We start from the raw sequence: 16,528 nt of genomic DNA, 5'->3' as shown, positions 1-16,528 counted from the left end.
TTGTAGTGTGGCCAGCTTACGCAATGTATCGTTCCCCTTGTCTCAGGGAACCGAGGTTACTTACGTAACCGAGACGTTCCCTTACAACTCAGTGCACGTGACATTGCTTCACTAAGGTGATGCATATGGGGAACAGAGTCCCATCACGACGTACTTCACGACATAACCTTCCAGAGAGGAAACATGATGCCGCAGTCTCGCAGGATGGCGACCGACATGAGTAGGCCGCAACTGAAATACCCTCATGGTCAGCATGGAGGGGAACACTCAAAAAAAAAAAAAAAAAAAAAAACACATATATATATATATATATATATATATATATATATATATATATATATATGAACTATGGTCATATAGTATGGATTAACCCCTTCATGAAACCCAGTCGGAAAGGATGTTTATTTATAATGAAGTGCCTGTAACTTTGGGAACACAACATTCTGAATGCAGGCGGTTGTGTAAAGTGACAGGGGGCCCGTACTTAAAAAGAGGGGCATAAGTATATATTTTGCCAATAAAATAGCAAGCGCTCTAGACAGAGAGAACTTGTTTTGAGAGAGACGTTATGCCTAGGTTGCTGATATGGCATATCAGCAAGTCTCTGTGTTCGCTCAGTAGTGCCTCTGATTGGCTAGTAATAACCAATCACTGAGGTAATTCAAAACACACACACCGTTCATTTTCAATGGGGCAAGTGCCGCATCGATACATTGAACGTGCGGGGAGCCAGACACAAACTGAAATGAAGGTCTACACAGTTCCCTCAAATGCCAATCTAAAAAGCCGCCTGTAATGCAGTGCAATGGGTACATGAATTACACATTCTTCAGATCTATTGACGCAAATCAGTCCTGAGGACAGATGTGCGATAAGATCTGTTTCTGAGTTAACATTTTGAATGGGTAAGCGTCTCAGGACTAGAATGGGCCTAAGACCGCCATCCTTCTCCAGAATGAGGAAATAACGGTTTACTCTAAATAACGGTTGTATCAGATAAAGGACAGGCAAGGAGGAGGTGGGAACCTGCTGAACAGTAAACATAAATTTTAATAAAAACTCAACATAAAAACATAAAACAAACACGAACACACATGCAGCGTGGTTGCGTGCTGGCACCTCTGGCTAGTCTTTATCCCCCTCCCAGCTGATTAGTCCTCATGGGCCAGCCCCACCCTCCTCCTTGTCACATGTTACCCCCGCTAGTAACACCAGCACGTCTTTGGACGGAACCGTGGAAAACAGAACACCGTTGAAATGGGGTAGCCGATGTGCAAATTGGATCACCATGCATCCACGTAATGGGACAGAGGGCAATTTGGTATGTTCGTAAAGTGTGAATGTCTCGTGCATGTGCAACGAGCGCTGTACTCTTTTTGCAATCTTTGTATGGTCATACATCATGTAATGCGCCGCTCACTGTTATGGGAAGCGGTCGTGCATAATGTGTGGGCTTTGAAGTGGGAAAGCCTTATTGAAAAAGTGAGAGCGTCTCGTGCGAGCGCTGTACTCTTTCTGCAATCTTTGTATTTTCATACAGCTATAATGCATTGCTCACCATTGGGAAGCAGTTTTGCAACTTTATTGCATGTGATTAATGTGAGACACAGAAAACAACATATTGAACAACATTTTGAACAACAATATTCCTTTCCCGACAAATAGCAGTGGGGAAGAGGGGAACAGCATTGTGTCAGGAGTGCTTTTGCTTAATGGGGGCTTGCGCTGAGGTGGCTGCCTTCGTCTGGGCTATGGCTTGCGTGGCTTTACCAGCTTTACCGGTTGTGACATTTGGCGGTGCTGAGGCAGCTGGTGTGGGGTTTTTAGCCAGGCGCTGGCCCGAGACAGAGCGGGAGCGAGCTGGTTGTGATGAAATACTGTTCCGTTTTTGCATAAAATGTTTCATAGCCTGTGATTGTTGCTGAGTCGTGATGTAGCGCTCAGCAAATCTATCCACAGAGCCTCCGAAATGGCCGGCTCGAGACACCAGAGCATCAAATAGAGTGGCTTTTCCCACGTCACGCATTTCCTTGAGGGTCAGCCAGATGTGGCGATCCAAAAACACCAGGTTGCTTATTGACTTGCCAATGGCCTGTGCAGTGAATTTCGTGGCTCGCAGCACTAAATCCGTAGTGGTGCGGAGCTCTTTGAACATCTCTGGATCGTAGCCTTGCTCGTCCATTTGTCTGAAGAGCTTAGCTTGGAAAACTTGGAGCACTGTCATCGCGTGGAATGCTGAACCAGTTTGGCCTGCTACTGAATATGCTTTGCCAGCCAGTGCAGATGTTAGAAAGATGGATGGGGCGTGAGTTCCATGCACTGCTACTCACTGGGAAGAGATGTGCTGGTACCACCTCTTGGGGGGAAGGGGGTAGTTGGGCATAACTTTTGTCTTCCCCATGGTCCACTTTATTGAGAAGAGTGTAATCACTGTGCGAGCAAGCTGAATAGGGCGCGTGCCAGGATTTGTTCGTTATGAACTTCCAGGAAGATCGGGGCAGATCTGCGGAATGCGGTTGCTTGACTGAATCTGGACTGTACAAACCATTCATCAAGGCCAAGCATCTTCTTTTCAGTGGCGTGTGCACACCCCTTGCTCTCGCTGGGGAAAGGGGTGGCAGTATCATCCACTTACCACACGCCAGATGCAGTGAGAGACATAACATCATCATCCCCAGTGTCAGAACTGTCGAATGAGACGAGGCGGCATGTTCCTACAAAGAGCCGAAGCTTGTCACGCATACACTGTATTGGTATAGACACAGTACATGGAGATTGAGGGGCTCATGGGACGTGTGCCAGCACGAGGTCCACCTCAAATTCATCCTGCTCGACCTCGCGGTCCTGCCGTGCCTCCTCATGTGATCCCTCGGGAGTCACAGAAGAGGCGGGTGGGAGGGCGCGTGAGGAACGAGGGCGATTCATGAGCAGAGAATCTTGAGACTCATGCCCTCACAGTGAGGGCAGTCTGTCTCTATGAGAGCTGTCTCTGTGTGGGCACGGCCCAGAGAGTGAATGCAGTTCTCATGCTGATCTGACGGCGGGATGTGTCCCTCACATAAGAAAACACTTACGGAAAGACAAAAATATGCAAACACGTAAGTGGCTCTTTTAGTTATACATATAAATATACAGTATATACACATTCATATACACAATAACACAAAAGCTTATAAGGATACAAAACTCCTGCCAAAGCGCTGCGGGGATTCAGGAAGCTGAAGCATCCCGTTCACGTCATGGCAGAGTAAATGTTCGCCGGAACACTGCAGGGGAGTGGAGAGTCTTCTCGTTGCCGTGAAGATTCCGCCTGTTGACTTGTGTATGTCGACGGCGAAGTAGTGGAGGGCTCCTAGATGAGAGATGAATCGCTGTCGTGAAAGAAGAACATTCTGAGGAATGGTGTTTGCGCAACTGCATTTATAGCGGACAGCTTCGCGCCTAAAAGGGCAGGGCTGAAACACCATAGCCAATATTAGAATTGGCGTATTGTAGAAAGGTTTTAACTAGGTCATGTAGAAGGACACTCCCCATATGCGTCAGCTTAGTGACGCAATGTCAAGTGTACTGAGTCGTAGTGAACTGACTTTAGTGAACTGCTAATACAGTATAAGCACATCATTACCTTACAAAGTGCTACTATAGTGTTCGGTAATATACAACAAAGGAAAAAATCCGCATTTTCCATTTCTAATATTTTTACATCTATCTGTGCATTATCCATGTTGTCATTATTGCCATGAGTGGGGAAAAATTAACTGGGATTTTGTAAGTGACAGTGTCAGTATTAATTTGCGAGTATGCGTGAGATAACAAGTACTAAATGCTAGCGTGCGGTTTATGGGTGGGATGGGTGGGACATGTCCCTACCACTTTTTGCCTTTGCCAATTTTGTCCCCACCACTTTTTGAAATAGCTTTCGTCAGGTAAGTGTGTAAGAGCGACAGGGGGCAGAGAACCTCTTAAACTTAAACTGGTTATGTGGACTTAACGAATAGTAAACACAAACACTGACAAAATTTACAAACGCATTTAAAGTTTAACCGCAGTATGCTTCCATAATCTGCAGTGAGTTTTTGTACTGTTGCACTTGTTTTATGGATTTCTCATCAAGAGTCTCACCAAAAACACAAAGGGGTGTGCATGTGTCAACAGTAAGTGCAAACTTGTTACAGTATCCATCATTAGCCAGCATTTACTGTATATTACATGCAATTTTTAAAAAATCATAATTTTAAAATGAAAGCTGCTTTTTCTCTATGTCATTGCTTCTGTTATCTGACTCTAAAGTAACAGTTTCTGTAAAAAAATTTGGCCCATATTTTTTAAGGCTATTTTCGGGCAAAAAAAATGAAAATTGACTTTTATGTATTGGCATCCCTAATTATTCACTTACTTCTGTTCATATGTAGTATCTCACTAACCAGAGAACAAAGAGATATGACATCAAAGGCAGAGGATGTGACCGGAATTTGGCACATCAAGTCCAATTTTAGGTGGAAAAACATCTGGACATGCTACTACCCCAGGGCTGTGGCTAGAAGGTAACACCCCCACAGCCTAAGTCTCACGAGACTCTCATTCGCTGTTACTAAGGTTATATTTAGGGTTATATTTAGTGGTAGGGTTAATGTTAGAGTTAGGTTTACGGGTAGGTGTAGGGTTTCTGTAGGACTCCAAATAAACAAAGTCTGGGAGCGTTGCATGCGGCTCTCGCAAGACTTTAGGTTAACCGGGAGATTCACTTATAGATACGACTGTGGCAGTGGGGGCGTGGTCAAGTGTCCGTCCGGAGAGAGAGAAAGCAGTAAGTGCGCTTGCACCTGAGCTAAATTATGTCTAACACCTGTCTCTAATTACAGTGAGCATGGGGAGAGCGGCATAAAAGAGCCACACCGTAAGCAGACCAGAGAGAGAGTCTGTGTCTTGAAGCTCTTTGTGAAGCTACAGTCTTGTCGTGAAGCTACAGTCTTGTCGTGAAGCTACAGTCTTGTCGTGAAGCTACAGTCTTGTCGTGAAGCTAAAGTCTTGTCATGAAGCTAAAGTCTTGTTGGGAAGCTAAAGTCTAAAATTGTGAACCTAAAGAGTATCATGAAAGTGTGAAGCTGACGTGTTGTGGCAACTCTGTAAAAACCCAAGTTACTCCATTAAACAAACTCTTACCTGAGTGGAAGAAACCTGGTTTCCCGTGTCCTCCCTGTGAAAGTCTTTTACAACAACCCTATACCTTAGTCTTATGTCTATTCTAAGCTCAGGATTTTCTGCTCAGTCAGCCAAAGAAATCTAGAACAATCAGATGCATTCTCTATTAGCAAACTCTGCCCGGATCAGCATGAATATATATATCATAAATGAATATGCAAGCAACTGAGTCAAAGAGAGGTTAAGCACCCTAGGAGTTCTCTTCCCTTCCTCTCCTGATGTGACATTATTACACTCATCCTGTAATCGTAAAAAAATCTTTCACTCAGAACAGAAATTAAAATGGCCATACAATCTACTGTGCCACCTCTCTCTTTTTCTGTTTCTCCCTGGAGAGAAGAGCCAGTGTTTCTTTCTTATGCATTCTCCATGTCCATGTACTCCTGAGTTTGACGACAACACAGATGAAATATATGTCTTGTGATGCCACAGGGGAGACACCACAGCTGAATGATGATATAAAATAGAGAAAATTCATTGCCATCATTCAACTACATGGCAATCCAAGCTGATTATTGAGGTAAGCAGATTTTTAATACAACTTCAATTATTTGTTTCTTTGATCAATACTTTAAGTTGCACTAATAATGGAGTTGAAAATACTTTATCTAAAACACTGTGAAGAATTCACACATTTATGTCTAAATTCAGTCAGTCCAAATGAGTCACAGCTTTCGCAGGTCATTTGCTTGAAACTGAAAAACCAAAGAACACAATTTTATGACACTAAAATCAAGTTGTCTTGTGGCTATACTTTAGAAACTATGAAAATCACCCTCTGATTGTGTATGTGTTTGTGGGTGTGTGGTGTACAGTATGTTTATAGGGTAAATAGACATAATTAACCCTCGGCCATCAACAGTCCAGATGTTTAGAACTGTGCTGCTGCCCAGAACTGTCAGAGCCAATAAGATCACAGTAATAAGATTGATACGTGTAATAGCACGAGGGCAATAGACACAGTCATAGCAAATAGGTAGATCTATGAGCATCCTCCATGTGATGTTAAACTCTAAAATATAACCTACTTATAAGTCAAAGACAATCAAAACATATTTTATTAGAAATTTGACTGTGTTTTTCACTTAATTTTCTGCCAGGGTCAGATTGTTGTTTGATTGATGGTTTGTGACACTACATAATTTACCACATCACAAACAAACAAACCTTATGAATGAAGTTGATCATAAAGTTTCCACTGCAACTGAGCTGAATCAATATTTCATGTGTGCTCATAAAACAAAGTACATCCTGTAGGCTGTGATAACTTTTTAGAATACCACTGAATGGATCCGTTAAGGAGCTGGGTCAATAACAAATAAAGATGACCAAGATGATGAAAGGGAAAAATCCTTTAAAAATATTGTTAAAGTGTTCTCTGTCCAAGTTCTTAAAAATGCAGTCTTGGTATTCATGTTAATTTCAAATGTTTTTGACAAACATTTCTACCATTTTCAATAGGGCTGGGCGATATGGCCAAATATATATATATATATATATATATATATATATATATATATATATATATAATTTTTTTTTTTTTTTCATATCGTTTGATATCTATATTTATCACGATATACATTTCATACCATTAATGGGGGAGAAATGCATTCCACATGTTGGTTTGACCTCAAGAATGAATGTAAACGTACATAACTTGTTCGTTTACAAGCAAATTCCAGAGGGTAAGCTATACCTTTTAAGTATACTCAGTTTAGGATTTAATCCTACATAAGGTGTGTGACCTCTTTTTGAAAAGACGTTTGACTCCACTGAAAGACTTTCTTGTGATGGTCCACAGTCCAGCTGATTAGGTCGTGGTAATGCACCATGAGCTGGAGTGCCAACCGCTAATAAACATCACAAGAAGAAACACTTTCTTGCCTGTGACAGCGCTATGGATCATGAAAAACTTTAACTAAATAGTACATAAATAAACAACAACTGTGTTGATGTCGGAGTTGTTGTTGCGTTCAGTCAATAGTTGTATTGCATTGCCAGTGCTGTCTTGTTCGGTACACAACGATATCATATTAGCCGGATAGCTAGCTGCTAGCTAGCAACTACTGAGCCTCATCTGGCCTCATTACCGGTTTCCATGACAGCAGGGCTGCTTGCTAACAGACTTATACTTCCTAACCAACTGATTCCACAACTGTGATTTAGTTAGCTGTGTGTGTAACTTTGCCGAGCTGCTTGCAATTTTAGCGACACGTACCTGATTCAATCGTCTAGATGTAAGAACATAGGCTAAATATAGAAAATTACTCAAAAGTTTATCTTCGATATCGAAAATGTATTTATTTAGATAAATATCAATATCGTTTTATCGCCCAGCCCTAATATTCAACAATAGATTTGATTAAGAATGTCGATTTTATGCTTTAATTCAGTGCGATTAATTATATAAAAATAACACACTAAAAAAACTAACCCAATTAATCACTCCACCGTAATTAGGAATTTTTGTTTTTGAGAGTGTCAGTAAGCAGGGGGCAGTAAGTGCTGCTCCAGCTTACAGGTAACGTGCAGCTGTACAAACAACAAACCGACAGCTGATCATCAAAGACAGCTGGGCGGAGCAGTGTGCAGGGGTCTCGAGATGTGTTTTTTATAGTTTTAATCTACATTTGACTTGACACAGTGTCATAAAAATGTGCCATTTACGGCTAGAGACACTGAAAACCAGTGAAATGCTACGCAACCACAGTGAGATGCACAAAAGCAGAACGCAAGAACACTTCCTGTAAGAACATAATTTACAGGGATAGTTCACCCAAAAATAATTTACTCACCCTCATGCCATCCCAGATGTGTATGACTTTCTATCTTCTGCTGAAAACAAACAAAGATTTTTAGAAGAATATCTCAGCTCTGTAGGTCCTCACAAATCAAGTAAATAGGTACCAAAGTTTTGAAGCTCCAAAATGCACATAAAGGCAGTATAAAAGTAATCCATTAGACTCTAGTGGTTAAATCTAAATCTTCAGAAGTGATATAATAAGTGTGGGTGATATAAGTCAATTTTTACAATAGATTATCCTCCCTGCCCAGTAAGTGGTGATATGCACGAAGAATGCATATCGCCAAAAACAAAAGAAGAAGAATGTGAAAGAGAAAGTGAAGATTGACAGTGAAAAAGGATTAAAATATTGATCTGTTTTTCACCCACACAAATTTGCTCATCGGAACTCAGTGCTGTAAGAATGGGTGTAGATTTATGGGGCTGAGGGTGGACTTGTCCTTTCTAACTTTAGCAAAGATCAAATTGTCAACATTCTAATCAATATTGTAATGAAAAATGTATTGTCCTCCCCATGCTGGAATGAAATATACATCCCTGGACATAAGTACAGTCTCTAAATGTACTCACACAAACACACATGCACGCACGCACGCACGCACACACACACACACACACACACACACACACACACACACACACACACACACACACACACACACACACACATGTTGGTGCAGCTATCATTATGAGGACTCTTCATAGACATAATGATTTTTATACAGTACGAACTATAGATTCTATCCCCTAACCCTAACCTTAACCCTACCCCTAAACCTAACCCTCAAAAAAAACTTTCTGTATTTTTACATTTTTGATAAAACATCATTTAGTATGTTTTTTTAAGCGATTTGAATTATGGGGACACTAGAAATGTCCTCATAAACCACATTTATAGCATAATACCCTTGTAACCTAAAGTTAAAACTTTAGTTTGTAACCTAAAAAAAAAGTCCTCATAAACCACTTAAACCTGCACACACACACACACACACACACAAATCATCTGGCAAAATCTCTTGTTAACTTGCTCTGACAAGCAGATGGGAACTCAAAGGCATTCATAAACAGACCAAACAGCACTCACGGTAATCTATATTCAGCTGCTGTGTTTAGGAAACCTGTGAACATGCTCTCTCTCTCTCTCTCTCCTTCTCAGACACACACACACACACACACACACACACACACACACACAGTCTATCTGTCACTCTATTGTTTGTACTGTGTTTTCAGCATCTGGTGTGAAGAACTTGGTCAGCTCTGACAAGACAGACAGCATCGGGATTTTACAGAGAAGATACTGACAAGTGGATGGAGGGATGGCAGGGGAGAGGAGAAAAGTGAGAGTGTAAGTGAAAAGAAAAGCCAACCACCTATTCCTAAAGGCATAGTTCACCCAAACATGACGATTCTGTAAAAGTGTAAACACTGTGGTGCTATCAAAACATTGCTCTGTTTGTTTAAGCATCTCGTCCAGCCCGACACAGTGGCTCAACCAATGGTGTGAGTTTTGGGCAGGACTATCTGTTTGTCCAATAATAGATGGGGGTTTTCGGGAATAAAACAGTCATTATTTTTGCAACTCTGTTTGGTGACACTAATGGCGAAGAAATAACACACTTCTCCTTTAATGATGGCCATCTTTAATGAGCTAGAAAAAGCAATGGGATAATAGGCATCTTTTCTCCATTCCTGGCCCTGGGAAAATGTCACTTTGAGGCGTAGATGAGATGGGTGATGTTTAAAATGCTCCTCACGTGTGCCGGCTGCGGTGTAATGCCTTCAGCTCGGTGAGAATATCCCCATCAACTCTCTTAATGGCCCACAGATACACTTCACTGCCTCACACACCTGCAACACACATATCACAACTGCTGCACTGTGCATTAGTGCATGTGTGTGTGTTTGGGGTGTAAAAACAGGTCCCACTAAGCCTTTACCATGTGTTTTTAAGATGAACTCTATATTAATTTATTCCTCCTTAAAAAAACATTTTGCCCTAAGCAGCTGCTTCTCTACATTAGGGGCAAGTGGGGCTAAGCCCCGCCAGAGGTGATGCTGTTGTGCAAATTGCATGACATCATCATAAATTTATTTTAAGAAATAATTTATTTTCCACAACTTAAACATAATGTCCATTATACAAGAAACAAGTATATATTCTTTTGAGAAATTCTATTATTATTAAGGTATGTTGCATAATGGCCAGGCTAGCCCTTCATCCTTAATGTTAATCAACAGAGATCTGCGAGCATTCAACGATGGCCTGAGGGGCTAGTTTGCCTTTGCCCCTGAGCCAATCAAAAGCTTCGATCACATTTATGTCAAGTTGTTGACAAGAGCATCGGAAGTTACCGCTCTTGACTGCAGACCTGCACAGTGAACTTCATTGGTAAGTTTTAAAAACTAATTTTATTATAATGTGCTGCTGGTTGGATTAGTTAAAATGCACCATTTGAATTGTATGCCATTGCGTTAAGGTGTTGTGTTGTTGGCGTATTAGTTTGTATTAGATAACAAATTAATGCTAAATATTGGGAGTCTGTCATTTTGATTAGTTTTGTTATGCTGTTCATTCGAATTAGTGAGATACTATGCTTTATTCTTCACTCTCTGTAAAATCTATACATGATCTATTTTTATCAGTCATACTTGTTTTGATTTGATAAGTACTAGGGTATTGAGGGATGTAGCATCCATTATACTGGCACATACATGACAATAGATAGGCTTTTATGATAGATTTTTTGACTCCCCCGGTGAAACCAATGAGTTCTAGTGTGAAACTTTTACCTGTCAATCAACTGCTGCACTAAAACAAGGTTTTTAACTTTGCCAGTTAAAGCGCATACACACATGCACAAGTTTACAGAACTTCATAGTCCCTGATGTGAACATAAAGTGTAACACGAGAAGCACATCTGTGAAGCTCAGTTAACACAGTTACTCCACTAAAGTAACAGACAATTCTGCTCTAAACATGATGTTTGTGATTGTATTAAATTCATGCATAACTGGCTGAAATGATGCACTGTTTTTTTTTTTTTTTTTTTTTGGTGTTTTATTTTTGTTATTATGCAGTTTGTGCTTTATTATCATGCATTAACACACTGAAGTAATGATTGATGTATGCAGTCATGAAATCAGATACTCTCAACTCAAAATCGAAACACAAAAGAGACGTATATTACCAGGTGTAAATGATGATGGTGCCGGTTAATCCAAATCTGATACACATATTAATACCAGGGAATAAACAGGGCACATACACAGTGGAAATGTGAGGGACAAAGAGTGAAGTCAAAACTGATGCACTAGATTAAAATGTTTTTCTTGTTTATTTTTTATCTGTTAAAATGACGGACAGAATTTGGAATTATTCGTCAATGTTTCAAAGATTGGTAAAATAGTTGATTATGTGATTGTTTTTGCCCCACAATAAATAATGACCCTGAGATGCCACTGTCCATAAGGAAATGAAAACGTACTATTAAATAATGTGTTTAAAATCATGCACACTCACACTAGATGAAGATTTATATCAGTCACCTAATAAAGCTGTTTCATACAACAGTTAGTTACAGTAATCTAAACTGATTGGATGTGAGGCATTCTAAGAGTGCTGATATTAACTAGTATATAATTTAGTATAATTTGGTATAATGGGACACTTCAATATTTGTATCAGTCCGTTTGTCTGTTGTCGATGCATTTCAGACAAACTGTCAATCTGCATTGCTCTTAGATTTAATTTTATTCAATTGTTGACCTTGCTTTGGGTTCATTCAACAAAATAACTGGACATTATTTTTTATATTTGTAAAATAGATTAAAATATTTTGATATTAAAATATGTAAAAGTTACACAGTATATATATATATATATATATATATATATGTATATAAACACTGATCAGCCACAACATTAAAACCACCTGCCTAATATTGTGTAGGTCCCCCCTTTACCGTTAATACAGCATAAACTAGCAAAAACACTGGTTGGAAAGGCAGAACCTTTGTAATGTGTCAATGTGTCCGCCCGGAGTCATTACACTGATGCACACACCACAAAAATTATAGGTGTTTCTCAATATGCATTGTTGTTTGTACTTGTGCTCATGTGGACTTTTGAAACATCATCAGTCGCAGCCCAAGTACTGTCCAATTCAAAGTCCGCATTTAGCCAAGTACAGTCCAAATGCCCAGATATGTTCTTGCTCTGCCCGTTTTATTGAGGATGCATCGGGAAGTGACTTGGGACAGCCAAGTGTCCCAGAATGCATTTCGCACCAACCAGTGGCAATGGCGGAGGAGAAAGCGCACAACTATAAGTTATAATTTTCAAAATACTACTGTTGTTGTGTCACGGAATGTAGTTTTAAGACTTTTTTAGGTGAGAATTCCGTTGTTTAAACTTCAAATCTGTGGTCGATTTATCAAGATAGAGCCTACTTGAAAATTTGCTTTGACGTTTTCGGAGATGTGAGGTCCCGCTAGCTATCAAGATGACCGGGTGTTAGCGCTCATGGTACACCACCGAGGACAGGCTTATCTTGGCAAGTCCTTTTGAAATTTGCCTCTGGCTCTGATGAATCTGTAGTGGTTAAACATGAGATATAATTCATTTTGGGTATACCTAACAGTTCAATCTTTGGTCTCAGAGTCTAAATCTATTATTTGTTCCCGGGCAAATCAGTTTGGCTGAGGGCAAAGTTAAGGTTCATAACTTTATATTTTTATTTAACTTTAACGTTGTAATAGAGCACTGCCTTTGTACTTTTGACCGAATTGTTTGTCTTCATTCCCTATTGTACAAACTTGTTATACTTGTTATAATGGCTATTATTGTGCATTAAAACTAACATTTAAGCAATATTTTAATCAAGGGACAACTGAGGAAACCCAGCGGCTGACGAGCTGTCAATGAGAGCCTTTTCACCGATAGGTGAAATTCTCCAGAAAAGAACATGGCGAGGCACATGGTCATTCATTTGTGCATACCTTTGTAAGGGACTTTGGTCCTGTAGAGTTAACATTGTTTATTAATTGTTGTTATATTTATTATGAGTTTTTTTTGCTTATTTATGTGTGTGTGTGTGTGTGTGTGTGTGTGTGTGTGTATATATATATATATATATATATATATATATATATATATATATATATATATGAGGACTTCACAAGATACCCTGCAAGATGAATTCAACATGTACGCACTGATCTAAGTTAAATCATACCCTTGAAACATCTGATCTCAGCTATTGTGATCAACAGAACAATACTGATCAAAAATAGATTATACAAGGTCTTATCTCAGACACCACAAGCTTTGGATAATAACTGAAACAGGAACAACTGTGTTGAGTTGGTATGCTTTCTAAATGTAGTTCCAGCTTTCTGCCAAACAAATTCTCCCAGTTCTGGATTATGTGAGCGCCGAGCATTGATCTCTCCTTGAGTTAGAATTTCCAATAACTGAATGTTCTCAGTTGCTTTCATGCCTCTTTAATCTGCTCTTCATAACTGCTAGAGTAAAGCTAGAGGCTGCACATTTGACTACTCATATTTAAACATATCGTAGGTCTGCCATGTCTATCAAGTCGCCCCTGTGAATACATCAGTTTGAGTTCAGGTCACATGTCTATGCAGGACAACAGAAGCGTCCACCCACACACAGCAAACAGATAAAGCAATGCACACAAGTCTTTATGTGACATGATAATGTGTAAACACACACAACAGGCCTTTGAATTTTCTCAGTCTCCTAAAATATGAGATTTCAAACTTAAATAACCAAGCTTTAATGGTAAGGATCAATAAATAGGATTCTTTAACCAGAAAGGCAGCTATATATTTTCATGTATTAAGACCACTTTACACTGTGTGAGAAAAACAGCAATCATGATGTTATAAAGACAAAGCGATTCATTTAATGATTTTCAGTATTCCTTTTAAGTGCTGGGTTTGGTAAATTGTTATCAAATTATTGTGTTAAACATTTTTAATTAATCGCTTAAGTTAACAATGACTTTGACAGTCCCTAAAATATTTTTTTATAAATTTGTATTTATGTAAATGATTTAATTTTTTTATTTAATTTTTTTTTTTTTTTTTTTTTTTTTTCCTGCAGACCTCCTAATGCTCTTTTTCAGTACCCTTGGGGGTCCATGGACCCCAGTTTGAAAACTCCTGCCCTAAAAATTAATGGTGGGCAACAGCTGACAGACAAAACATGAAAGATTCCCTCTCTTTCATCCGTCTCTCTCTCATATACACATATGTCCAAATCAACCCATGCAAATATTCACAAGCTGTTAATTTAGTTTACAACTTTTCACAATAATAAATCATACTTAGAGAAGGCAAGTGGGAGGTAAAGAGGGAAGTAAGAGTGTGAGAGACTGAAGGGGGGGGGGGGAGGTAACAGGAATTTGTTGCAGAGATGATGGCAGGAAATGGTATATCTTCTCCAACACAATCGCTGAGACACACAGTCCTCCCCGACCCTGTGTTAATAATTCAGCATTTAACTACCGGTAAAACACTCACACACATGTGGAAGTGAATTGCTTCCCCTGTCCTTGCTGTAGTATAGAGAAAAGCAGCATCTAAGGAGGGACAAGCATTCCTCGGATGATTCCTTTCCTCAGGGCGCATTCAGAAGTGCCTATAGACCTCAATTATCATTAGCAAAATAAACCTGCTAAGTCCCTCAAGTGGCTGCCCTGTATCTCTTTCTGTCTCTCCATTAATGGACACCCTGCATGCCCATTTCAAGTCCCAAGAAGAACAAAATTCAGGAAACAAAAAGAAAACCGCAGCTTTCCATTCTCTTTCACAGTGGACTGTGTTTCCCCAAAGAGCTTATGATGCTCTTCGACATCTACAAATTGGCCTTGGCACTTTCGATAACTTTTCCAATAACAGAAGAACTCTGAGAACAGAAAACCTTTGGAATCCTTCCACAGAAAGACAGACTAAGGGATAAAGAAAACAGGCTGTGCGAGAATGGGTTATGATTCTCACAGGAGAAAACTGGCCTAGAAGTTGTCTGTACTCTTTGTACTTCTTAGCCAACAATGAACCTGCGAGGTGGGATTGCGCAGTTCTTGTTTTCTCCCAAGAGAGCTCTAACTTTTCAATTATTTCTAGTGGACTAATTTATAAAACTCGTTGTTGATTAAAACCATGCCACCTTCAGAAAGCACACTCAAGAAAACCCCTAATTTTCAAGTGGACATTATCGGACACAACCAGTTGTCGGCCAACAGAGCAGATGTCTTCAGAAACTAGTATTTTGCACTCACAAGTGGTTTGATCCAAAGAACACACACACACACACACACACACACACACAAAACATGCCAAATTTGTTGACAACATCCCATTTTAACATTGCCTAATTTGTGCCAGCCTGAGAGTGATCCAACCACAGGGCCACCAGAGATAGGGCACTCTCTCAACCTTGGCACACCATCTATGTTGGCAAAAATCAAAGACATGTGGCCACAAGGAGCAAGAGAGGGATGCAGCTCATTCCATCTGTCCCAAAGCATCACCAAAGCGTCAAAAACACCCATTCTAAGAAAACGGACACTATGTGGACAAAAATATCTGGCCATTGCATAATAATGTCAATTAACAACATCTGGTCTTTGAGAGAAGTTCACACACAGGAGCATCTAAGTTGCACCGCCGCTCTGGATGGGCACTATTCTGCACGGTAGATATATTTTATCTTACCTCCAGACCTGGCCCATCTGCAAGATGTGAATGATGGACTGGAAGATCCACATGCACACTCTGCAGCATTTCTGCGTGCCATTCGCAGGCACCGTTCGCGCTCCTGCCGCGCTGCCGCAGCTCCGCTGGTCGCTGCCCTTGGTGCTGAAACTGCATCCATCCCCGCCCGGGGACGCGCTCGGCTCCGAGTAATCATAGACGAACCACCTGAAACTCAACACCTGAACCACCACGGAGGGAACCACCACGAATACTAACGTAAGCCCGAACCACCAATAGTCCCGCCTCAAGTAGTAGTCCGCTGCTAGCCACAGGTCGGTGGCTCCGTCGGAGAAGAAGACCAGGAGGGCGCACAGCACCCAGCAGCAGTCCAGCAGCGTGAAGCGCTTGTCGGCGCAAGGCTGCAGTGGAGCCGCGCTCTGCTCCGGGCCAACCAGACAACGCGAAGCGCTTTCGTTCTCGCTCACACACAGGGCTGCTCCATCCGATTTAGCGGCCATGTTTGTTGTAGAAAGAGAGTGGGCAAAGGAAAGCGAAGTACAATGTGAGGGGAGGAGATGTATGTGTGTGAAAGCTCATGGGAGAGAGAGAGAGAGAGAGAGAGAGAGAGAGAGAGAGAGAGAGAGAGAGAGAGAGAGAGAGGGAGGGATAACGGACAAACCTCGGGCATGTAATTGGTTTGTGATGGGATACAATCGGCCTTGTTTCAAGAACATTTAGTTGGAATGACTACAAACAAATGCTGTATCTTTTGAGTTTTATTTCGTTTTGTAAAGA

At 40.6% G+C, this 16,528-nt stretch overlaps 1 protein-coding gene across 1 annotated transcript in view; it reads right to left on the bottom strand.

Annotated features, from left to right (window-relative positions):
- Window positions 1–16,294, bottom strand: part of LOC127420379 (XK-related protein 7-like) — a 131,363-nt gene extending 115,069 nt beyond the window's left edge. Inside the window, exon 1 of the mRNA XM_051662638.1 lies at window positions 15,752–16,294. Within this exon, the coding sequence (XP_051518598.1) occupies window positions 15,752–16,251 (500 nt within the window). The 5' untranslated portion in view covers window positions 16,252–16,294. The remainder of the gene's footprint in view (window positions 1–15,751) is intronic.
- Window positions 16,295–16,528: the final 234 nt, after the last annotated feature.

Source organism: Myxocyprinus asiaticus, chromosome 29 (genome assembly GCF_019703515.2).
Source record: "Myxocyprinus asiaticus isolate MX2 ecotype Aquarium Trade chromosome 29, UBuf_Myxa_2, whole genome shotgun sequence".
Classification (NCBI taxonomy): domain Eukaryota; kingdom Metazoa; phylum Chordata; class Actinopteri; order Cypriniformes; family Catostomidae; genus Myxocyprinus; species Myxocyprinus asiaticus.
This window is presented reverse-complemented; position numbering and strand designations above follow the sequence as displayed.